The 26,011-nt window shown below is 35.1% G+C and overlaps 1 protein-coding gene and 1 long non-coding RNA gene across 4 annotated transcripts; one reads left to right on the top strand and one right to left on the bottom strand.

Moving 5' to 3' along the window:
• Window positions 1–455: 455 nt before the first annotated feature.
• LOC117237114 lies at window positions 456–3,667 on the bottom strand. Its single transcript, XR_004493951.1, has 2 exons — window positions 3,572–3,667; window positions 456–867 (listed from the first exon to the last, which is right to left on the bottom strand). It is a non-coding gene; the product is annotated as an uncharacterized LOC117237114 (long non-coding RNA).
• On the top strand, window positions 825–25,618 carry LOC117237113. Of its 3 annotated transcripts, none has more exons than XM_033500761.1 (8): window positions 825–1,000; window positions 11,323–11,584; window positions 14,045–14,298; window positions 16,227–16,453; window positions 16,505–16,612; window positions 17,741–18,012; window positions 24,087–24,694; window positions 25,065–25,618. In XM_033500761.1, the coding sequence occupies exons 1-8, from the start codon at window positions 966–968 to the stop codon at window positions 25,510–25,512; spliced, it is 2,214 nt and encodes a 737-aa protein (XP_033356652.1). In that variant the 5' UTR covers window positions 825–965; the 3' UTR covers window positions 25,513–25,618. The 3 variants fall into 3 exon arrangements, with proteins under 3 accessions (XP_033356652.1, XP_033356653.1, XP_033356650.1); XM_033500762.1 differs by having other exon boundaries at window positions 826–1,000; window positions 16,227–16,300; XM_033500759.1 differs by having other exon boundaries at window positions 966–1,000; window positions 16,227–16,612.
• Window positions 25,619–26,011: the final 393 nt, after the last annotated feature.

Here is a 26,011-nt window from a genome sequence, read left to right as displayed (position 1 = left end):
TTATCAGTTATCTGATGAAGCACCAAAGAAAAATCAAACAAAAAATCGTATGTATAATATCAGGGTTACTACAAATGAGTATTTTACATTTCAATCAGTAAAAGTTCAATTTTGATGGAATTTTACAATTACATAGGTAGTTGTTATGTACATATACTAATTTATATTCCAGCTTTTCGGTTCTATACATATTTCAAAAATAATCTGTTCTCTGTTATCTGAATGCGAAGCCTACACAGAATATCCAATAAAATTTAACAATTATTTCAAAGTTAATTTTCTTTCAAAAATAATCGTTTCAAATTTTTAGAGTTAACTCTATTTCAATTTCAAATGTAACTAATATGTATGTAGTATATGAATGTATTGTACGTAATATATAGCAACAAAAGTATTAGCACAGATTAGTTTACAAAACTTTAAAATCGATTTTTATATCAACTCTACATCATGTATTTTTGCTATTCATTTTTATTGTACAACTGTGAACAGTTCCTATAACCTATACATATAACCAAAAATAGATAAAGAAACTAACACAAAATTCCCTGTTAATCAGATGAAATTCCCAAGAACTGGGGAATCTACGTGGAAATTGCGATAGAGCATGCTATTACGCCTTGGTGCAATTCAGTGATTGTGGAATTCTACGAAAAGCTGTCCGGCCGGACAGCGCGCTACGACTGGACTCGCTGGTGGTCGTCTTCTTTACACCATCTAGCGCCTGGTCGGTCGAGCGTTTCGAGCCCGCAGCTGCGCAGGTGTATCACCGACACCTTCTCATTAACATCTTGCCCGAAAAGCCAGTCACGCCAGCAGAAGGATCTGGTGCGGTCGAGTCATCAATCGATTTCGTTTCGCTAGTACCTAGACAGCAGCTTTCGATAAGCTATTTACAATCAGAAGAACGATCATTCGAACGTGATAGACTCGAGAACCGGAAGCTGATTGGATAGGAGGATGCAATGGACGGGGGTAGAAGCGACCGTTCTGGCAAAAGGTAATATTTCCGTCAACTTGACTAGGCGGGAAACGAATTGCAGGCTATCGAACTCGCAAGGTTTAACGAACCGCTAAGGACACCGTTCGTAAGCTATTTATAGATTTTATAGGGCCACTGAAAGAAAATATATGAGATGTTAAGAAGTTATATTACTCCTGGCAATAAGTCTTCGACCAAACGCGATAGTATTAAACTGACTGAGAATATTGAAGTTTTTGAAATAGAAAATGTTATGATTAGACTGTAAATTTTTATGCACTTATGAGAAATTTGGAAATGCAAATATGCACAGAATACACACAATATAAATATGCACAGAATGGACAAAATATAAAAAATGTAGTTATAATACTTAGAATTAGTAGATGAATGAAATATTTGTCTAGTTTCCATTTTTTAAATTATATTTATAAAGATATGAATTTGCATAAATATCCTCACTCTGGTTATGATTCAACGAATGTTTATGCAAATTCACATTTTTATGAATACAACTAAAGGAACAGGATTTCTTACAGTAGGATATATGAATATAGGTTATAAGATAAATGTTATACTTTGAATATTTTGTGTATTTTTACATTGTGCGCATTCTGTGCATTTTTGTATGTTTAAATTTTCCATAAATGCATAAACATCCACAGTTTAATTATACAATAATATAAACATAAAATATAATATTGTAAAGTTAAATCGGTTTCGTATAAAGTAAATATAGAAGAATCAAAATTGTCATTTATTATACAGGAGAAAATAATTAAGAAATTCATGGAGAAAATTTTAATTAGGAAAAAACATTTAATTGGCAAAACTTGAGAAAAAGATCCTTGTTCGTAACAGAAATAATCACTGAAGGATTTCATCAGGTTTCAGTAACTGAACGTTTGAAGAGTATCAGATTTCACTAACGGAACGTTTGGAGATAACAATCTGGGGAATCATAAAATATGAGCTTCGTAGGAATTTCATCAGACTGCGGAAATTTGTGCATTTATAGAAACTTATAAAGTTTGGAAATATTTAGAGTATACGTAATATGCAATAATATTTAAAAAATAACACTCATAATATTTAGTAAATCCCTATTTAAGTTCCAGTATTTCAATTATATTCATAAAAATATGAATTAAGGAGTGGAACAGAAAATAGTAATGAGGAAAGATATTAAGTAAATTTTTGGAATTATTTTTTTAACCACAGTGATAAAAATAAAATTCAATAATATAAATTGACTGAAAAAAATTGCAAATGAGAATAGTCGTTAATGATCCTTTTATCTTTTTTCATTACGTTTTCCCTGTTTTCACTTTCAATCAAATATTTTGGGTTGTCCTAACGGTACGATAGAAAGTGAAGGATTTTTTAATATTCTAATAGAAATCGACTTAAAGGGAATTTCAGTTACAGTATACTCTAAATATGTAAATTGAGAGTTTCATAAGCATCCCTGCATTACAATGTAAATTTGTGGTTGGTAAATTCGTGCTTTTAGGTATAAAGATCGAAACTTCTGTCACGAAAGGAGAGTAAATTTGAAATGATTTCTAAAACTAGAGACCTAAATGCACGAGGTGTGCTTGGCACAGATATCGTAAACTACCTTGCAACCTAATTACAGTAATAGCGTATCGAATTGCTTTTAGGTATTTGTTAATTGATTGGTTGAATTACTTTAGAACGTAGTCGATCACTTTAAAGAATTTAGGATGATAAATGTTAGGCTCAAACAAAAACTGACAATGATCGTCCATAGATTCGAATCGAGGTTTAATTTCCTGTCTTGGTTAAAAGCATCCCTTACACTTCGGCTATTCATCATCTAAGTGAGAGTTAAATGGTTGCATTGGGTATTCGATTCGACCATTCTTATAACAAGTATGCTTTTATCTGGAGATGGGTCGATATCTGATTGTTCGATTCGCGAAACTTAAATCCGAAACCTTGTTTCCAAAATCTCGAACTTTTTGAATTTGAAATGTTTCTACCTTCTTTCTCTTCTAAAGAATATCTATATTATTAGGAACTAAAACTGTAGCATTTTTGTCAAAAAATCAAATATTTCTTTCTTGAAATAAATGATTATAACAAATCTCAAAGTCTGAAACCAAGCTCAATTGAATTATTATCAGTTAAATAAAAATAAATTCATATTGTCTTAATATTTTCATGAGTTATTTATAGAAACTAAATTTATATTATAGACAATTAAAATTTTTAATAATTATTATTTATATAATTATTATAATATTTTCTACTTATTAAGTATTATATCTTTCTGCTGTTTCCTGTTCCACTTAGAATTTTAAGTTTTCTACATTTCTAAGAAGTTTGAAGAGATCAAAGTATACATACATATATAATACATATAGTCCTATAATAAATATTATAATACTAAATAAATAAACTGGAGATATTTATACAAATTCATATTTTTATGCATATAATTAGACGAATGGGACATAAATATTGATTTACTAACAATTATAATGAAAAATCGCATATGTATATTATAGATATTATATAATTATTATAGATATAATATTATAATAATATAGTCATATTACTTACATTGATTTATATAAATTATTATTCATTTGGATTATGAGAGTTTCGAAGCACCAAAATAGTAGAAAGTTTTAGGTTTAGAAGAGTTGTAAGGTTTTGAGGTTTCAAGATTTTGATTGCCCCAGTCCTACTTTTAATTCTTGAATCGTAAGAACCAAGCGAATAACCTACAAATTACAAATACACGTATAATTAATTCTTACCTAGATTCTAAATATGTAAATATTAAACAATCTAGTTGAATTACGTGATTATGTTAAAAACGACAATTTTCATGCGGAAATATTAATATTTATTTAGGTGATGGAAATAATTAAGAATCATATCGTATTAAAACGGAGTGAAGCTTTCAACAAATGTGAATCAAAGAAATATTTTTTTCGAAATAGGAATTTTATAATGAAGATCATCTTTATATGCGTAGAGATAATTCAACATATTTTATTTTCATTGATTAAGCTCATATTAACTTTGAAAGCTGCTAAAATTTTGGCGGTGGAAAATAAGTTCGTTAAAACAATATAACAACATTTGAAATAATATAAGATTAACGTTAACCAGACTATACATACCGGAATTATTTATTACATGTATACATACATTGGAATTGAGTATATGTATCCCACGGATATTTGACCATATCCAAGGAACCATACAAGTGCCTCAATGTAACTGTAACACAGCCAACAGTTGATTGACGTCTTCCACCATCCTGGGATCAAGCTCTTTTTAACAAACGTAAAAGGAACAAAATTAGAACCGTAATTCACCAGTTTGGCCCCTTGTATCTCAGAGACTAATTGCCTGCACGAATCGAAAATTTTCTATGATCGATGTTTCATCATAAATTATCACTAAGTTACCAAACTGAAATCCAAAAGCGCCCCATTTCTCGGTCGCTCTTAGCCCAATGTTCGTGTATCAAACAAACTGTAAATTATCATTTAGCATTTAAAGCAAAGAGGAACAGAAATATAAACGTGATTGCGAACAAATTGCTCGGTTACTGCTCACTCTAAACGAATACAAGCGCGAATACTCTCGCTCTATGTTCTTCTACTCGTTCGGCCTAAACGCACCTTTAAAGGGAAGGTTTCTGAAGCACGTGGCCTCTTTACTTTTTCAAAGTAGATTCGCGTGCAAACATTGCTGGTAAAATGCATCCGTAGATCGAATCACGCGAACCGGCAAAATTACTGACCAATTCTACTGGCGGAGTTGCGTGTGCGTACGTCAACGCGTTACGGACATTTATTTGTCGGTGTATGCAAAATTCGTCGTCCCGTACAACGAAAGGAAATTCGGGTCATGAGGTTACATCGCCGCTCTGGAGGTGGCGTTCCTCGTTGAACGCTTGCGATAATTCGGCACATGAAACGATCTCGAACAAGAACAGCCCCTAGCTACTCGTGACTATTCGCCACGTGCCCGTTAACACTGAAAGGAGAATCAGGCTCGATCGCGATTAGAGGACGCGCTCGCTCTAATCTATCGGTCGATATATGGAATGAAAAACGACAGGTGACCTCTTGTTTGATGATTAATCGCGGCGAGCTGCTTCTGACGTGATTGGAGAAGAGAAAGAATATCGATGGCTCAGACTACACAAATATCGCATATCTACTTTTTGTGAAATTTCAGTTTTATATGCAACACATAGCTGTCGACTGTTTCTTCATTCTTCAAAGATGATATTTATATCTACTTTATAAATCTCTGTCTCTTCGTAACAAGTCTCTGCATTCAAATACTTTCGCGAGCCACTTTACATTTTCTATATTTTGTTCAATTATCGTATGAATCCTTAACACATCGTTAACCCACTATTTTATGCGAAAACTAGCAACTTAACTTTGTTTAACTCGTGATCGTCCAACAATGTGTTATTACAATATTTGTGTTAAATCATCCCAAAAGTGCGCGTTTAAATCCATTTGTTAAAGAAAAGCTCCATCGAAATCGTATATCATTGTTTGCAGTAATTTCCATTGGAATTTTTTCAAAAGTTTTTTTGAAAATTCGTCATCTGGTCTTTCAAACTAATCCTTCTAACTTCTAAAAAAAAGACAAAAAAAATGAAGTCGTTTGGTACTATTTTAAAGAAGTTATTTTATTTTAAAGGGAGCCCGATCATCAATGAGACTAACTGTGCTCTGTCGATGTCTTTCTGTTTCTTAAATCATTTTCATGCGAAGGCACACTCAAATAAGCGAAGTAAATGAAAATCATTTCGATAATGAATCAAGAGAAATATAAGGACCAAATAGATTCTGCTTTAACGAATTGCTCCATCAACTTTCATATAAATTAATACCCCTTTTTAATTATAAATTAATTATTATTATAAATTAATAAATTATAAATTAATTCCTTTATTCTTATAAAACTTCCTTATTTCTTTCTATCTTATTCGCAATATTATATCATATGTTACTTTTATTCATTTTCATCGATGGTTTTACTGCCTACAATAAGCAGATTGACAACTTGCGTAAACGAGAATCGACGAAGCTATTCAGTGATCGACTGTCCTTCATAATTAGCTCAATGCAGATGTTCTGTAGTCATTTCTCTGTTCTTTGTCTTTTCTGATTTTCCTTACTTGTGGATTTCTTTTTTTTTTTAATTCTCTCGAGTAATTATTGAATTACACTGGAGCTGGTCTGTGAGATTAACAAAACATCCGCTTGTTCATTCCTACAATTTAAAATAAAAAATTTTTAGGTATACGTATTAATATGTAGGTGTACAAGTGAATAATCCAAATTTTCCAGCGAAACTAAAGTTCATCTAAAAAACAACAGAGCAAACAGTATTTAACCAAAATAATTCGCTGTTACTTCCTGTAACTTTCAGACATTTACCAGGCAAGCGACGAATCCCATCACGATGAAATGCCGTATAATCTTGAATCTCTAAACAAAATCTAATCGTTGAGTCATTTTTATATCCGATCCGCTAATTCGAAGTGAGTGTCGGATAAGGCATGTTACATCGATCAGAACAGATGATGATCCGAAATAACGTCTAGTGAGTAAACTGGCCACTGCAAGATGTCCCAATCGTCGAGACTTGTTGTGTCTTTCATATGTCGTAGAAGCAGTATTTACCCTAGCGTTGTCACGCAGTAATTTCATAGAACGTTTTCCTTTGCCAGTGTCCGAGTGTGACGATTGGATCTTGTCTAAAGACAAAACACTCTGTGATGAAACTCGTCATTCGCCTGACAGATGGTCTCGAATCATGAAAAGCGACGACAAATACTCTGCTCGAATAACTCACGGTATTTCTTCTTTTAAATAAACTTTGAGTTTCACTGGCAAGTTTGAATTATTTGTTTGCGTATCTAATATTTGACAAAGTGATCTATTTGCAATGTAAGCGATAGCGCTACACATGATGAATAGACTGCACATATTTATGCAAATTCATATTTTTATAAATGTAACTAAAACGATGCAAATTACGAAATGTTACTGTTACTGTTAAATAACATAAATCAGATCGTTGTAAATCGCCTGTGATTCGACGATAATATTAGGTTGACAGGAAAGTGTCTTTCTTTTACAGATATGTCTTTTACAACAACGCATCTTTATACAAACATGAAACCTAATCTGTCGAACGTTGTGATCTTTAGTTTGATAGAACAAAATGGATCATACGTAATTCGATAAAATAATATAAAACGGAAAATGTGCATCCATTATTTTCTTATAAAACGAAAGAATCTTTTCAGACGATTTAATAAGTGAAAATTTATGACACTCAATTTTTCGTTTGAAATTTATTAAGGATAGTTGACGGATAATTGATAGAGATACGTCTAAGGATCTCATTTAGAGTTTGAAGCCATCTGGACATGTTCCAAATCTGTATCAATAATGGACACAGTGTTCGGAATCGAGGCCAATTTGTAAGTGCAGGGTAATTGTGTGCTAATCACGAAGAAACGCTGGTCAATTACGCTCAGTTCCTTATTTTGTAGGTCACGTTGAGATATCGATTGCCGAATAGACAATTCCATTTTTCGCTTTCAATTAAGGAAGTATTCTAGTTCAGAAGGTTCGATATAAATCTTAAATAACTTTTCGACAATTTCTCGAGTTTTGCGCTACCTCGTAGTTTAAAATGAAGATGTGTTCCCATAGTATCCAAAAAAAATTTGTAACAGTATTGAATTTATAAATATAGAAAGAAGACATACAGTGACTCGCAAAAGTATTCGTACGTTTACTATAAAAAAAATGTTTATGTGCGTATCGTGCACCTCACGTAAAACATTTTGATATTTTATTAGCACTATAATGAGACGCTACTGCCAAGATTACATTAACAAAATTTGAATCTAATCCAAAACTATATATAGAAGTTGCGAAATATTTACTACAAACTTATATTTAATAAAGAATTAGTATACAGTGTGAATACCTGATCTTCAAACTCCTTTCTCTCAAAAACGAAGCCTCAGACGAAAAAATGTTATTCTTTTTTTTCAACTTATTTTTGCACGTACAATCATCACCCGACCGATTGTACCATGTCTTCGAAGACACCCTGTATATCACCTGATTATTAGCATGTACGTGACGAACAGACAGATAAAACATAATGCAACATTTTATATATCAATAGACTCATTGAAAATTACTTCATGTTAGCATTGCGTGCAAATATAACTTTATATATTACTACTAGGATATAACTCCAGCCCAGCCCATAACCCAACCATTTTCTTTCTTTATTTATTATGATTATCATCATTTATTACAATCATCGATTACAATCATTAATTACAGTTGCAGTTACACTATCAGTCATAGTCCATCATAAGTTATATCCACTATAATTAATAATAATTATTTTTCTCATCAAGAAATTTAAGATTGGACTACATAAAAATCTGCCCGCTTACTCCAAATTGAGACTGTAATCATGATCGTAAACATCGTAACAAATTCTATCGAAGATTTTCGCAAACATCTCGGAAATTAACGCCGAGCGACGGTAACATGTATATGGAAAAGTTGCTCAGAATAATGATCTTGATAACATACTATTTCAAGGTCTTCAAAATTGACAAGGCGTGCCGTGCCCTCTTCTACATAATCACCAACAATTTTGCAATCGCGTTATACGAGGGCGCGGTCTTCGGATCGTCACGTTATACGAAGTTCTACTGTACTATGTTTCCATTATTATCATGACACACGTTTTGAAATAGTTGTCTTCTGTTCGAAATATTTACGCAAGTTACGATAAGGAAAGTTGGTCGACGACGTCGCCGTTACAGTACGAGTAAAGGCTAAACGCTTCCGTGCACGTAAACCATTAGGCTGTCTGTAACGAAATTTCTTTTTCGGACTCCTCTCTTTGTAGATCGATGCGTCGCGACTACAAGGCTCGTTCTGTAAAGGCATGTAGCTTCGTACCACCCTCTTCCTGTTCCGCGTTTTTACCCTCTACGCGCCGCGCCGTCTCCGTTTCCACCCCACAGCTTCAATCCCTTCGCTGAAACATTTCAGTCCGTCCCGGGCATCCACCCGGCTCGGTGCTCCACCCTCTCGACTTCTACTTTTGGTATCTCCACTCGTCGCGTTTCCGCAAGAAGTATCACTTGAATTCTTTTCTAATTTTCGATCACTTAAAAAATATGATCTTTGGTAGAGCATATTTGTTTTCACAAACTCTATGAAATTTTTCTGTCCGTTACTTTGTGCGACTCACTGTTGTTTGGATGTTATCGACTGTGTCTTGAATATTAGCTGTTCTAGAGTCGTGTGATTCGTAGATAACGTAGCAGAAAACAGTAATCTTCGATCATTCGAAAAATACGATTTTTTAATAATCATTTTCCTTTACAAATTTTATTAATCTTGTTTCATCGTTCTGTGTGATTAACTGTTGTGAGTATTAATTACTCTCGGCTTTTGCGATGTGTAGATAATTTTATAGAAAATAAAAGTAATTTATAGTGGCTCAAAAAATATCTTCCGAAATTTATTAGTTTTCTCTATATCTGTATCTATCCTAGATATAATCTATATCTATCCAAAAACATAAAATTCGTCCGTCTGCATAATTGCCCTACCTCTAAGAGTTTTAGACATATTCAAGAAAATACATTTTCCATCCCAACTTTGATAACTGCTTTTATACCCTAAATGTGGGTGATCGTTAATAAAAGAAGATAAGTGTCGAATATTTTTGGCTATATCACGCATCTGTAAAATTCCATCAGAATCAGTGCGTTATACAGGGTGGTTGGTAACCGGTGGTACAAGCGGAAAGGGGGTGATTCTACGCAGAAAAAGAAGTCGAAAATATAGAATAAAAAATTTTTTTTTATTTTTTATTTTTTTTAATTTTTCCATCGAGACAACGATCTACAGTGAGATCCGTTATAACGTACCGCACGCGTACCGAGTGAAAATTCAAAGTCGATTTTCTCGAAAACAAAGCCTCAAACGAAAAATTTTTATTTTATATTTTCGACTTCTTTTTTCGCGTAGAATCACCCCCTCCCCGCTTGTACGAACAGTTACCAACCACCCTGTATTTGAGTACTGTTCTTTGTAAGTAAAATTATAGAAATACCTCCCTTTTTACAGTACATATTTGTCATGATGTATAATTTGTGTGGCGAAAAGTGATGGACATAGCTAAGCCTAGTATTTTGTATTTCATGTAAAAGCTTTAAAGAACAATTGTAGAATCTAACTTCAAGTTCTTCTGAATGGAATCTATAAATAAATATGTACGATTTCCTCAAAGTAGGTTGAATGACGAAGTTGAATGATCAATTCTTCAAGAACAGATAGCATCGGTCAAGCAGGAGTAAACACGCTAGAGAATGTAACTTAACATCGTGATAACGGTAGCCGGTATTTCGTTAGTCTAAAAGATAAAAGGGATCTCATTACTTCTTACGATAGATACATAATATACAATAACGTAAATTCAACGAGTTTTTAAATTTATTACGATACATGTAATTTACGTTACAACCCAATAATGTTCATTAATATTAGATAAGACATTTCTCAGATACTTCTCATCCAATCAAACAAGTATCAAGGAATTTCAATTTTATATGTATCGTACCAAATACGTTATAAATACAATTGCAATTGCGACAAATAGTCTGCTGATTTTTATGCATTTATAGGAAATTTGCAAGTGCAAGATTGCATATGATATAAAAAAATATCCAAAGTATAGTGCTCTCTATAATAGTTGGCAGGTAAAACAATTTTCTACCGACGCTTCACTTTTTTCGTTTTTACTTTTTTTTTCAAAATATGAATTTCCATAAAAATCTACAGTCTAATAGCAAGTATAAACATTACAATATAAAAAACAAGACGAATTTATTAGGTCACGCTATAAGTAATTCGGTTTTGCTGAGATATAAGTTTAAAACGATGGCAGTTGTTACTATCGAAGTCTTAAAAGATTACAATAGAAAATGTAATAGAAAAAGTTAGTGAATTATAAAGAATATGAGAAAATACTGGTATCTAATATCTAGTATAAACGACTGCATCATTTATAAGATGACCTAATAAATATATAATAAGATATAATGTATAATAATGTAGAATAAATATATGATATACAACTTAGTATATTATTGTATAGCCAAGGAACAATACCGCCAACAAGAAAATCGTACATTTTTAACCGGTGAGATCGAAGGAAATTGCACGTTCAAGGATTCACAAAATATCTGACATGTTGAAAATTGCACGCAGGCAAAGGTTCTCCCACGGGGTCAATAAATCCTCCTCGGACACTGAGCTAGCGCAGGGTAAAAGTAAAAATCGAAAGAGTAAATCGAAGGAAAAATGGCCCTTACTGGAAGGGCTAACAGTCGACGAATTGGCTCGTTATCGGAGAAGACGTATACAGGGACAACCAAAAGACAATCTTGGACTTAATGTCGAGGTTGAAAACGAAGATCACGTGTCCGAGTATCGTGAAGCTTTCCATGCGAGAAGCGAGGAGTTCCTGAAGGTTAGCATCTGTTCTTAAATTTTACACTTGTATTTTTAACACGTTCGTCGCCACGTCGCACATATCTATCTGACGGGTATACTTCCGTGGGGGCCCCGTCACCAAGGTATGGTGACGCTCTTCTTGTTCGAATTAATTGTGTTACTCGTGCGTATTCGAAATATATTTCTTTGTACTACTTTTTCGAATGTATAAAGTTTTTCGATTTACATGTGTAATATGTCATTTTGTAGCCGTCAAAGAGCACTGTGATATATATTTCGTTTGATTAATTCATTGTATTGAATCTCATGATTTGTTTGGAAAGGAATATGGAAAAATTGGATATTCGTGTGCTTTTTGTAGCCTATAAAGTACTGTAGAAAATATATGTATATATAATTTTATACTATAGATTTTTATAAATTTTCTTCGTCATCTCTATCGCTTCGAAGTTCTGCTGCCAATAGTGAAGTACACGAATTGCCAATTTTTCCATGTTTCTTTCTAAACAAATAATCACATTACAATTACTTAATCGAACAAAATACATCGACGTCAAAGAGCATTTCAAGGTTTACAAAAATAACAATTATAAGCAGAATGAAAAAATTGAGAAAAATGAGAAAATTAGTGGATTACTTTAACTGATTTTGGTTACGAATAATCCTTACAGATAATCAAAATGTTTCTGGTTATCTAGAACTATTATCGATGAAAGTTTTTTTTCTTGCTTACCGATAACCATTATAGATAAGAGAATTCATTTTGATTGCCGACGATCATTATATCAGATAATTTCTTTTTGGTTGTCGATAACCATTATCTGTGACACAATTTTCTTTTTGGTTACCGGTAAAAATTCCATAAAAATTTAAGAAGTAACTGTTATTTTTGACTCCTACACAGAATTATATATTACGCGAGTAGATCAAATAATTTTATTCATTCAGGAAAAAGTATAAAAGAATATGTATATTAAAAATCGCACAAACTTATGGATCACCCATGTAAAAGTGTATTTATTATACTTCGAAAGAATCGAACAAATAAAATATCTAAACATATTTCTAACAATTGAAAAATATAAGGTCATAACTAGACTGCGGATGTTTATGCAAATACATATTTTTATGAATACAACTAAAGAAATTGGAAAATCTAAGCAGAGATTTGCTTCATTCACTAAATCTTACGAATCTTATAATCTTATAACAATACTTTTGATATTTTACATATTTTTTTAATATTTTAGGCATTTTACGCATACTTGCATCGCTAAATTTCTCGTAAATGCATAAACATCCACAGTTTAATCTCTAACATGGATAATGTTGTTTCAAAGGTGTAGTTTCGATACAATAGAAGTCCATTTATCTGATTCCATCAGCAAGCATACAGTTCGCATAACTGAAAGTATAAATAGAAGTTTATTGATGTTCCTGATAGCAACCTATGATTTTTCGTTCAAGTAATAGGAGTGTATCTTCGGATAAGTGAATTCGATTGACACCAATGCATTGAAACGAAATAAGATTTCATCATCAACGAAAGAAGTTCAGATAAATGAGATTCTACTGTACAATATTTCATCAAATCGACGTAAATGTAATATTGCTTATAGGATCACCTAATAATAACGCTATCGCTGAAAACAGTATTTTTAAATCTTTTATTAATAAATAATGATTTGTTATTTTTTATTTTTAATAGAAACCTCTTGTCACTATACATTATATTAAATTGATAATATAATGTTAAGCATTGACAATAAATAAATATTTTCTTTTCTTTCCTTTTCTTATTATTATAATTTCTGCATTAGGCTTTCGCCCATTACGAGTTTAGATAATAAGCGGATTACAAATATCAGCAAGAAAATAGTATAAAAAGTACAAAAGTATATAAGTAGATATACAGGGTGGTTGGTAACTGATGGTACAAGCGGAAAGGGGGTGATTCTACGCGAAAAAAGAAGTCGAAAATATAAAATAAAAAATTTTTTTTAATTTTTTCTTTTTTTTTTTAATTTTTCCATCGAGACAACGATCTGCAGTGAGATCCGTTATAACGTACCGCACGCGTACCGAGCGAAAATTCAAAGTCGATCTTCTCGAAAACAAAGCCTCAAACGAAAAATTTTTATTCTATATTTTCGACTTCTTTTTTCGCGTAAAATCACCCTCTTTCCGCTTGTACCACCAGTTACCAACCACCCTGTATATAAGTACTAATAGACTATAGATAAATATTAATAATCGTAGATGAAAATTAATAATTATAATTTAACCTTCTTGCTGTAGTTTCACGATAGCGTATATAACTGTAAAATAATACGAAAACATTCGCAAAGTAAAAGCGAGCAAGAGAGAATATACAGAATGATATGAGGAAATATAAATTGATACAGAGCTACGTGAGAGCATTTCTCAATTCATTAAGTAATAATTTTCCGATTCATAGATGTACCCCTTACCGTAGGAAAATACCTGGTTGGAAAGTAATAAAGGAATCGAAGATTTTCGGACAAAAGATTCAATCAGGGATAAGAAAGTTTCAAACCAAAAAGGCGTCAAAGGACAAGAGGAGAAACATACAGAGCTTCCAATTGAAAATACAAAGGACGAGACTTCTTTAGAGCAGATGAATAACGATAAAACGATGGAGACTGAAACAACGAATTCCAAACTTGCAAGTCACACCAAACCTCCTAAACGACCTTTTTTGATCAGAAGGTAAGATTACTTTATGAAGCAAACAATTACATTTGTTCTAGCAGATGACACTACTCAAATGTGTCCGAGCACTTGCTTTTTGATATTCATTGCTGTGAATAATTATAAACTCAAACATATTTTTTGCATTATTTCTTCAATGTTTCCGAGAAACCACCGATCATATCTGAATATGTTAAGCGAAATTGTTTTTGCAAAGGGAAGTTGAACACTGTAGGATATCAAGAGATGTTACATGGCGAATTATTGTCTTTCATAACCGAAATAGAAGAAAAAAAAAGAGAATTTTTCAACGAAACAATGCTTCTGTTTGTACACTCGCCACTACAAAAAAGTGGCTTCAAGATTTTGGAATAGGTATTATTATCATGGCCAGCGTTGAATCCTGATCTAAACTCGATCGAAAACTTGTGGGGAATTATAGCAAAAAGAATTTACAATCACGAGAAACCATCTATAGAAAGCATTGTGGAACTTAGGAAAAGAATAAAATCCGCGTGGACGAATATTCAAAACGAAACTTTAAATAAATTAGTGGATAGCATACCTGACAGATTAATAGAAGTAATAAAAAATAAAGGAAGATTCATTAAACATTTAATATTTTTTGCAGCTAATTTTAACAGAAAATTTCATTTTTTCCAGACTTCAGAAGAAGACAATTTTTCTTTGTTGTATCTTCAATTTTATTCTATATTATAATATGAAACTGTACAAACGATTTTGCCAACTTTTGATCATAAAGAATATTATAAAAAATCTAAGAATGGGGTTGAATTGATAATTATTCACGGCATTGTACAGTGAAATCTCCAGTATCCAAATTACAATAGAATCTGCGGTATTCAAATTACGAAAGAACTTCGTTCATCCGAACAGATTGAGGGATAAGGTAATTCGAATAACGGAGCAATTTCAATAATAGAATTTCGCTGAATAACTTATCTTCTCCAGTTTTTATTTACTACGATAGTTCAAATCCAGTAGAGACTCTCTCTTATCCGACCTAACAGGCAGACAAAGCTATTCGAATAATGGAATTTTCGAATGATAGAACAAGCACTTCTCCAATACGAAATTTCATTTATTCAAATACAGACTAAAATCAATTGACAGATTCTTAAAATATTTATGGATCCTGTATCTCTTTGACTGCAAAGTCACATGACTCTTCCAACAGAAGTAACCGCACAAAGTTACATTCTTTGAACCATCAAAGCTCTTTCTCGAATGCCACGAATGCTTCGACATGAGAAGGCAGCTCTTCGTCATCGCTTTCGTTTGCTGTTCCCGTTCGCATAAAATCGTCATTATTATCGTCTTTATCGCGATGAAATTATTTCATTACGTCAGTATATTTATGGTTTTTCTATGGTTGCCAGCATCCAAGGAATTTACGCGCTCTAGATAATTTTCAATATCATGTTCCTGTTTTTCAATGTCTGTAATCGTAGTTTTTCCAACATTCTGTGTTTTTGATATCTGTGTCGCACTTACGAGTACTCTGATTACGTATCGTATATTTCGTTTCGATAGTTAGAACGCCATCAGTTCCATTTTATTTCCTTTCAATTCTAATTTCAATTCTACAAAACATATTTTTGAAAACCCACAAACACAGTATCACAGTATCTCTGCCAGAAAGATGGGAAGAAGTGATAGAACGAGAGTTCTATGAAAACGTGTAATCATATTTTTAGAAACGTATTTACAGGTACGTTCCAAATTTTGCTCTAAATATCACGGTAAAGACGAGAGGAACTTATGGAATGATCTAATACTTTGCGGTAATCGTTGCATTCAACGTTCGTAACGTTATTGCCACGAATTAAACATTCCGTTATAGTCGTGCTAAATAATAGCAGCGTTAATCGCTCTACTGCTTTTAATCATTCAATTTATACTTTAACGTTACATTGTTACAACAGGGGCACTACATTGAAACATGACGGAGAATTGTACACGGATACCGAAACCTATTCGTCATACGTTGGCTACGAAGGTCAGCACAAGCGCGAGCTAGCTCGTAGGCCCACGTCTTTAAAAATGGAAGGCGATTTAGAAACGACCACTGAGAAATGCGAGAAATTCATCCAGTGGCTGAACGTTAGCCGACCGGAACTTATGCGTGTGCCTACGCATTTAAAACTCGAGGGTGAATTTGAAACTACCACTGAAAATCACGAAAAATATGTGCCATTTGTAGGTATTCGAAGACCGGAGCTATTAAGGCAGAACACTAATTTGAAATTAAATGGAGAGGCTAATTTCGTGGCAGAATACGCCGATGTGTTTAAAAAACATAATAGCAAAGGTGATTATGAAAAACTCATTTATTTACAGCAGAACCTTAATTATCCGAACTAATCATGACACGCATAGCTGTTGGGAATTTTTCAAACAACACTAAGTCTAAGTTTCAACCTTTCCCGACGTTCCGATTCCTATTAAACGTTTTTATGGCGTTTCTGACATTTTGATCACGAATCTGCATATCGTCTTTTCAGCGTACCCAGTTTTTAAGAAATTCGATTTCGAAGAAAATTTACGTTTTTTTTAAATTTAATCCACCTTATATACACTCGTATAAAAATATATTCGATTTCTGTTCATGTCGGAAGATTCTGTAGATTTCCATGGTAGTACTTGCAGTATAATGGAATCGATATCATGAAAATGACCTACATATATTTTGACTTATTATCGAATAAAAGTCAATCAATTTTGTAAAAGCCTCTGATATGAAATCCATAACTTTATGATTTAATTAAATACAATTCTGCGATATAATTACAGAAACGCTTATAAAAATGATGTAATATAATGAATATTTTGTTTAACGAAATTGAGATGCAATATAGAAATTAAATGCTGGAGTATCTAACGCTTTTCTGAGGAAAGACAAATATGGAAAAAAGTTGTTCGTTTTTGTTATAAGCCCTTCAATTGCTTTCAGTTTTTATTCTTATTCTCTAATTTTTCTTACAACTCTCAAATTTTCTATTAATCGACGTTTTTGGGATTTAAAGGTAAATTCAATAAATCAATTGAAATTAGTTTTGATAGAATTTGATGCGTAAATTGCCTGTCAATGTGTTAAGAGAAAATAATTTGTCTAACGAAATCACTTAATGGAAAATTTGAGAGTGATGCCATGAATGAAAGATTGGAGAACAAAAATAAGAACTGAAAGAGATTAAAGGATTCGTAACAGAAGCGACACTTTTCCATATTTACCCAAAATTATTTATGATAATTTTGACGTCCCATCTATTAATGGAAGATTTGTAGATGGTCCCTTATATACAAAATTTGAAGGCGATATCATAGATTGGAAGGATCACAACAAAAACGTCTGTTCTGATAATCGAGGTTCGATTGCATTTATATTTTTGAATTCGATGAATATACAGGATGTATCATTATTATCTTTGTATCGCAGAACGTTCACGACCAATAAAACCTGAAATTCATCTGAAGACCGGGAACTCCTTTTTTCAAAGTACTGAGCACACTGATAATTTTATTGATTTTCGTACTAAAGAGCCGCAATTGACGAGTGAATCGAACAAAATTGCCGAAGAAACGGAGAAAAGGCAAAAAAAATTAATGGAGAAAAAGGAAAAAAACAAGGAATTGGAAATGTTGGTCTCGAGGTTAGAAGACCTAAAGTGTCCACCGCTTGAAATTCCGGAATATAAAGACGCGTACAAGGTAAAGTATATCGTTACGTCATGTTAATTAAGGGGCACACGCCACAATTAGGCTTTTACACAATTGGGCTTGGAGTAACTTTTTTTAATCCGGTCATCATAAGGCCATCGACTATCTGCAGCAATAAACCGACGTAAGTAAGAATGCTCTCTTATTTTCCTGTACTGATACCGCCACTCAATTAAAGTTGTTCTCAGTCAAAACTGTTATCGGTCAAAGTTACTGTTGGTGAAGTTTGGTATCGGTGAAAAGAGTGTCAGTGATTTTAATTGAATCTATTCATAAAGATACGAATTTGCTCGAACATCCACGATTTAGCAATTACTAACGAGTTTTGGCTTCGAAATTACTAACGATCTTATTCTGAATACACTGTTTTGATCCGAATAAATTTGTAATTCCAAAACCGAAAATTCTTCCTTTGTATATCAAGGTATAAGTAAGCTATACATCTGAAAGAAGATTTATCTCTCTATAATCATTATAAACTATTACAAGTCATCTCTAACTTATATTTTAGCAATTTTGATTTTATGGCTCGTCATTGAATTCATAATTGAAATTGATTTCAAAAAATGGACGTAGGGACCTTGTTACGACCGTTCGCGGAGAGACGCGGTCGCGAGGAAAACGTGTCAGCGAGAGGCGTAAATTCTCGCCACGATTCGGTGAATCGACGCCGCGAAGTAGTCGTTCCCCTGTTTCGGTTAAGATAACAGAGGTGGTTAAATGAATATGACACAGTATAGTAAGTTATATTTCACCGTTTATTCCAACAACATATAACGAAGGCAGTTACACTGGTGCGTATGTACGAGATGAGTGAGTGACTGATCTACGGGTGTGTATACCCGGTTAAAGGATGTTGACCGTTCGAAGGATGTAAAATCAGTACTGTCTTGGGAGACGATGCTGTCTCGGAGGAAAGCTAAGGATGGGTGTGTCTAGCGCACGGGACCATCGGATTTGTTGGTGCCGATGTTAGTTAAGAGAGTGAGGGAAATAGGCTTCGTTGTTAATTGGTTAAACGAATGGTCTTAACCGCCCTCGAGAGAAAGTGGTTAGTGGGAGGAAAGTTGCAGCGTACGTGAGAAAAACTAACTTTCCCTAGTTAAGCCGTGGTAAACAATAGTCTTTGGAAATTCTTCGGAAACAGACGTTTGTTTGGTTTGAAGGACCTTTTCTAGGAAATCTATAAGATTTATGGAAGGTACTTGAAACTATGGAGGATACGCTGCGAGTATCCGAAGACATCTGGTTGCCATATTGCCCGCGGGAGTTCGCTGTGGAGTGCCGAAGCGTGCAGACGTGTCTCTAGTGCCCAGCGTAGTTCGAAAACAACACGTGTCGCCCAACCGTCGAAAGAGAACACAGCTAAGTGTCCCTTACCCTCTAGGGAGAAGAAAATCCCACGCACCTAACCCCAACCCGAATACTAGCCTCACAGCCTCACGACTAGTTGTTCATTCCGAATTAACTAGCTCGATGATGGCCCAGCAACCGCGACCAGGCTCTCCGGAGCAGACTCGCAGCTACCCCGTGCTACCCCCCCGTGGCAGAAGTGTAGCAGAACTCTCCGCACTAACGACGCTAACACTACAAAGAAAAGGAAAATAGAAACAGCAACGCAAATAAACACACACAACAGGTTCGCCGTATTGGAATCCTCAAACGACGCCATGGAAATCGTAGAACCGCCACCAAACCAACACTTACAGAGAATCCCCCCTCCCCCACCAATATTTGTGGACGACGTCATTGACATACAGACAATGATCAAGTCCCTAGAGAGAGATACCAGCAAGGAGGAATATAACCTTAAGATAAGCAACAACAAGGTGAAAATACTACCGACGAACCCAGAAGCTTACAGAAAACTCACCAAGACACTCAGGACCCTGAACGCCAACTTCCACACCTACCAACTCAAACAGGAAAGGCCTTTCCGGGTGGTCCTACGAAACATACACCACTCAGCAGACATAGACGAACTAAAATACGAACTCTCAAAACTCGGCCACGAAGTCATCAACGTAAGTAATATAAGGCATAGAGTCTCGAAAGACCCGTTATCCTTATTCTTCCTAGACATTAAACAAAAACAGAACAATAAGGAAATCTACAACATCAGTCGCCTAATGAACGCGATAGTAAAGATCGAACCACCGCTCGTGAAAAAAGAAATAGTGCAGTGCAAAAGGTGCCAAAGGTACGGTCATACGCAGAAATACTGCAACCATACTTTCCGCTGCGTTAAATGCGCAGGCTCTCACTCCACTGACCAGTGCGCCAAATCACCGGAAACCCCAGCGAAATGCATCCACTGCCAAGGGGACCACCCTGCCAACTACAAAGGCTGCCCAGCATATAAAACACTATACACGAACAGGTACCCTAAGCTCAGAGCAAAAGAGGTATCCAACCAAACACCCAGCCCGCCGAAATTCACGACTACCCCAACCCCCTCAACCAACCAAACACCCAGTCCTACCAAATTCATCTCCACCTCAACCTCCTATGCCCAAGCAGTACAAGGCATCCAAAATAACCCGAACAGCCAAAGCAACCTTCCCCAAAACAGTGTCCCCAACCCACCAAACACAGACAACTACTCAAGGCTTGAAAAGCTAATAGAGAAACAATCGGAGCAAATAAATCACTTGCTATCGCTACTAACACTCATCGTGGAAAAATTAGCACGCCCCGACTCAAAATAAAACCAAGGCGCATAGCACTCTGGAACGCCAACGGTCTAGCGCAACACAAACTTGAACTAGAACTCTTCTTAAAACACCAGCAAATCGGCGTAATGCTCGTATCGGAAACCCACTTCACCGACAAGAGCTACCTGAAAATAAGTGGTTACAAATTCTACCATACCCAACACCCCAGCGGAAAGGCCCACGGTGGCACCGGAATAATAATCAAAGCAAGTATTAAGCACTACGAACTCCCATCATTCCAGAAAGACTACCTCCAAGCAACAAACGTAGCAATAGAAGACTGTCATGGCTCAATCACCACCTCAGCAGTATACTGCCCTCCCAGACACTCCATCGCCAAAGAAGACTTTGATAACTTCCTGGACACCCTGGGCAACAGATTCATAGTTGGAGGAGACTATAACGCCAAGCACATCCAATGGGGCAGCAGACTGGTTACAGCAAGAGGCAAAAACCTCTTAAACAGCATAACAAACAACAACCTCAACTACCTCACCACATACGAACCCACATACTGGCCCACTGACACCAACAAAATACCCGACCTTCTCGACTTCTTCATAACTAAAAATATCCCATCAAGACACGTCCAGATCAACTCCTCGGCTGATCTCTCCTCTGATCATTCTCCCGTGATAGCAACAGTCAGTTCAACAATCATCGAGAATACACCTAATGGCTCCATTCACAACCAACACACCAACTGGCAGCTCTTCAGAGAAGTCTTTGCACACTCAACCTCAGCCTTCACCCCACTAAAAACAAAGGAAGATATCGAAGCAGCCACGGAATACTTAAACACGAGCATAATAAACGCAATCCGCCTCTCCACACCGACAAAGCCATCTAACAGCAAACAAGAATATCCCCATTACATACTAAAAAAAATAGCAGAAAAACGAAGACTAAGAAGAGTATGGCAGACCCATAGAACACCGGAGGACAAACGCAAACTTAACAACGCAACTAGAAAGCTATCCAGAACCTTAAGAAACTATAAAAACGACTGTTTCCATAAATACCTCGCCAGCTTATCCCCCACAGCCGACGCCAACTACTCACTATGGAAGGCCTCCAGGAAACTCACACGCCCCCCACAAATAATCCCACCTATCCGCCGTCCGCAAGGTGGATGGGCGCGAAGCCCTATAGAAAAAGCCGACCTGTTTGCAAAACACTTGTCAAAAGTATTCAAACCCCATTCCCCCCAAGCCGCCGCGGACGTTACTGAATACCTGCACACCCCCTTCCAAATGTCCCCTCCTATCGAACCCTTCTCCTCTGCAGAGACTATAGAAACAATCAGTCGCCTAAACCCCAAGAAAGCAGCAGGACACGACCTAATAGGCAATAGAGCAATCAAGGAACTTCCCACAAAAGGGATAGCACTCATCACATCGATTTTTAATGCTATCCTTCGCCTGGAACACTATCCTAAGGCTTGGAAAATCTCATTGATTACCCTCATCCCTAAACCCGGTAAACCGATATACGAAACCTGCTCCTATCGCCCAATCAGTCTTTTACCTACCCTGTCCAAACTATTCGAGAAGATGCTCACGAACCGACTCCTTCCAATCCTAGAGAACTTGAAAACACTCCCAGATCACCAATTCGGCTTCCGAAAACATCATTCTACAGTAGAGCAAATCCACCGCCTAACTCATACGATCAGCCAAACACTCGAAAAGAAAAAATATTGCTCAGCGGTTTTCCTAGACATCCAACAGGCATTCGATAAAGTATGGCATGAAGGGCTACTATACAAACTTAAAAAGATCCTACCCCACCCCTACTACTCCATCCTAAAATCTTACCTAACCAATAGACAATTCATGGTTAAATACCTAGACGCCACTTCCGCAACATTCCCAATAGAAGCCGGCATACCCCAAGGTAGTGTCCTCGGACCCCTACTGTACTCCATCTACACTGCCGACCTACCTATATCAAACGATATAACTATAGCGACATTTGCAGACGACACAGCGCTATTAGCTTCCCACGCAGACCCGGTAATAGCCTCATCCACTCTCCAGCGAAGTCTCGACTCCATGGAAAAGTGGTTTCACAAATGGGGCTTCAAAGTCAACGAAAAGAAATCCTCACATGTAACCTTCACGCTCCGAAAACAAACCTGCCCCCAGGTCACCATCAACAATGCAACAGTTCCTAGCAGGGACACAGTCCGATACCTGGGCATGACCCTGGACAGGAGACTAACGTGGAAGACACACATCTCAGATAAAACGAAGCAACTAAAGGACAAACTAAAAAAACTCTATTGGCTCACGGGCCGACGCTCCAAACTAAACATACAGAATAAAATTACCCTCTACAAGACCGTAATAAAACCTGTCTGGACCTACGGAATCCAACTATGGGGAACAGCAAGTAACTCCAACATTGAAATACTCCAACGCTTTCAATCGAAAACGCTAAGATCCCTAATTGACGCACCTTGGTATGTAACCAATGAAACAATACACCGCGACCTCAAGATACCCACCGTCAAAGAGGAAATAGCAAAATATAGCGACAGATATAGCAAAAGAATCAACAAACACCGAAACCCCCTAATCACTGGACTACTCGATACGACGGACCAGATTCGCAGGCTGAAGAGGCACTACCCGCTAGACCTAAACGTTAGATTCATTTAATTATCCAAATTAAGCATATGCACTTACTTATAATACTTATAAATTATACCTATCTATAATAAGTATTAACTTATTGTAAATAAACAGCCATGTCACTGCGCCACGCCAGAAAAATTACTGAAAATTCTCAACGCGAGAATTGATTGTAATTTCAACAAATAAATAAAAAAAAAATATTGCCCGCGGTGTGTGGCCTGGGCTAGGTAGAGTGTTACGCGACGTAACAGACCTACATGAATGCGTATGATCCTAGCTGCGGTTAGATCAATTTGTGACCCTATTAAACGCCTTATTTCACTATATCACTTCTACCTATTATACATAACACAGTTCCACCTATTACATATACACACTAAAATACACGAGTTAATTGATACTACAAGAGACCAAAAATCGATACAGAATGTATTTGTACATCATTGTATTTATTATACTATCTACTTACTAATTAATTACGTTTAAGTATATTAAATTTCGTATCATTTGGTGCACACATGGCTACAAGAATTTGATACTATGAAAATGAAATATAATAAAACCTCATACAAAAACGTTCAATTGAAAAATTAGGATATGTATTTATATAGAAATACTTTCATAGCCACCGTAGATGCGATACATGCCCCTTTTTCAATGAGCAACTCATTTTTATCGTACAAAATTATTAACAATTATTAACAATTTATAGGATTTTCCAAGGGAGAGACCTAAAATCGTAAAGCCAGAAGATGAAATTGGACGAGCGGATGGCACGAAAATATCATCTCCCTCACCTACGCCCAGATTTACATCGAAAATTGATCAAGATCCGGAATATAATTCGAAATATTTAGATTATCAAAGAGACCACCCAGTATATCGAAAACCACCGTTGAACTTGAGATCAACGTACATTCTTCCGAAATATACACGTTTCGGTAGACAAGAGCCCAAACGACATGATCACGATTTCATAAGTGAAGTTCGAGCCCAATATATTCCTTATGGTCATATACCAAGGGTTGAAACTTTAAAGATGCCGACCAACTTACGTTTGGAGGGTAATCTTGATCTTGAACCGGAATATAAGACAGCTTATTGTTCGAAACATGAGAATCAGTTACAAAACGAACTGAGGATGCATCGTAAACGAGATCGTAGTTTAAGCGCTTCCAGACGAAAAGAAAATTATTGGATAAATAATGCAGACCAATTTGGTTTCACAAATGCCGCTCAAGATCAGGACGCGTTCCAAGTGCTACATACTCGAGTTCATGAAGATAATGTCTATGGAAAACCACCAACAGGTGGCCAAAGGTTTGCATTTGAAAGTTCCGTTGAATTTAAATTTTAATTTATTTTAACATAGATATCTTAAATTTCGCGTTTATGATGAATTTCTATGATACGACGAACGAAATTAATCAGATAATAATTAATTAGTTCCGACATATTAATGAAGAAATACAAAAAGATTGTTTGATTTGTAAGTAGGAATTTAATAAATTTTATATTATACTGTAACACTTCTTTATGTTCAATAAGATTGGTAAAATTCAATATCTATATAAAGGTCTAGTGTATTGCTAATGCCTCAGAGAATAATTACATACATATATACATTTGATTTAAGCATAGCTTGTCTATAATTAATATACTAATTGAAACAAATATTATTACAATATAGGAGTTCGAAATCTTCGCAAACACATATGCAAAGACAAACACAGGTAAATATGCCGGAATGTACCAAAGTGAAAGATAGATCAACTAGTCCAACATACCGACTTCATGTCTGTAATGTCGATGATGAACCCAGAGGATTCCGACGCAGACATTCGCCACCATTTCAGTCTTCCGGAAGGACACATAATCCTTCACCAGATTGTGTACTTCAAAATAATACTATCAGACCATATTCTCCTAGTTTTGGTAAAAGCACCAAGCAACACTCTAATGACCAATCATTTGTTGTTTTGGATAATGGAATCTTTGACACAAATAAAAATGAGATTCGCAGAAGGCAAACAGATAGAAATTACAATATTGATGGTACTCTCCCTATTTCTAGAGGAAGAGCAAAACCTCCAGCAAATTGGATGCCACCATGGTATGATAGTACAAATACTATCTAAATTAATCAACACATATTAAATGTGCAAAATTAAATGTACAATTAAAAGGGCTTTGTACTTTTTAATATACTGATCAAGAACAATAAAGTTTCTGTATAAATATAAATTGTATAGTATATTTATTAATATTTCATTTTTCCAAATATATGTGTAACATATGTATAATTTTAACACAGTTCAGTTTATTTAAATTTTAATAAAGTATAAAATTAATTAAATACCTCTAAACTACTAACTTTGAGTATACCTAAAATTATACATGTTTACAATATTTCAAGTAATAATAATAAATAAGGTCAAATTAAAATTTTTTATTAAATTACCTTAATTAACGTATTTAGCAAGGTCAATTGTAATATTGGATTAGCAACTAAGTAATTGAGGATTTTGTCATTAGGTGATAATGACAAAATCTGCAATCACTTAATTGCCAACCCGATAATTTGTAATTGTGTTAAGATTAAACTGTATTAAGTAGATAACAAATTATTGTTCATTA

The sequence above is a fragment of the Bombus vosnesenskii genome, unplaced genomic scaffold, assembly GCF_011952255.1.
Source record: "Bombus vosnesenskii isolate JDL3184/JDL3185 unplaced genomic scaffold, Bvos_JDL3184-5_v1.1 scf7180000013358, whole genome shotgun sequence".
Taxonomy (NCBI): Eukaryota; Metazoa; Arthropoda; class Insecta; order Hymenoptera; family Apidae; genus Bombus; species Bombus vosnesenskii.
Note: the sequence above shows the minus strand (reverse complement) of the source record. Positions and strands in the feature narration are given on the sequence as shown.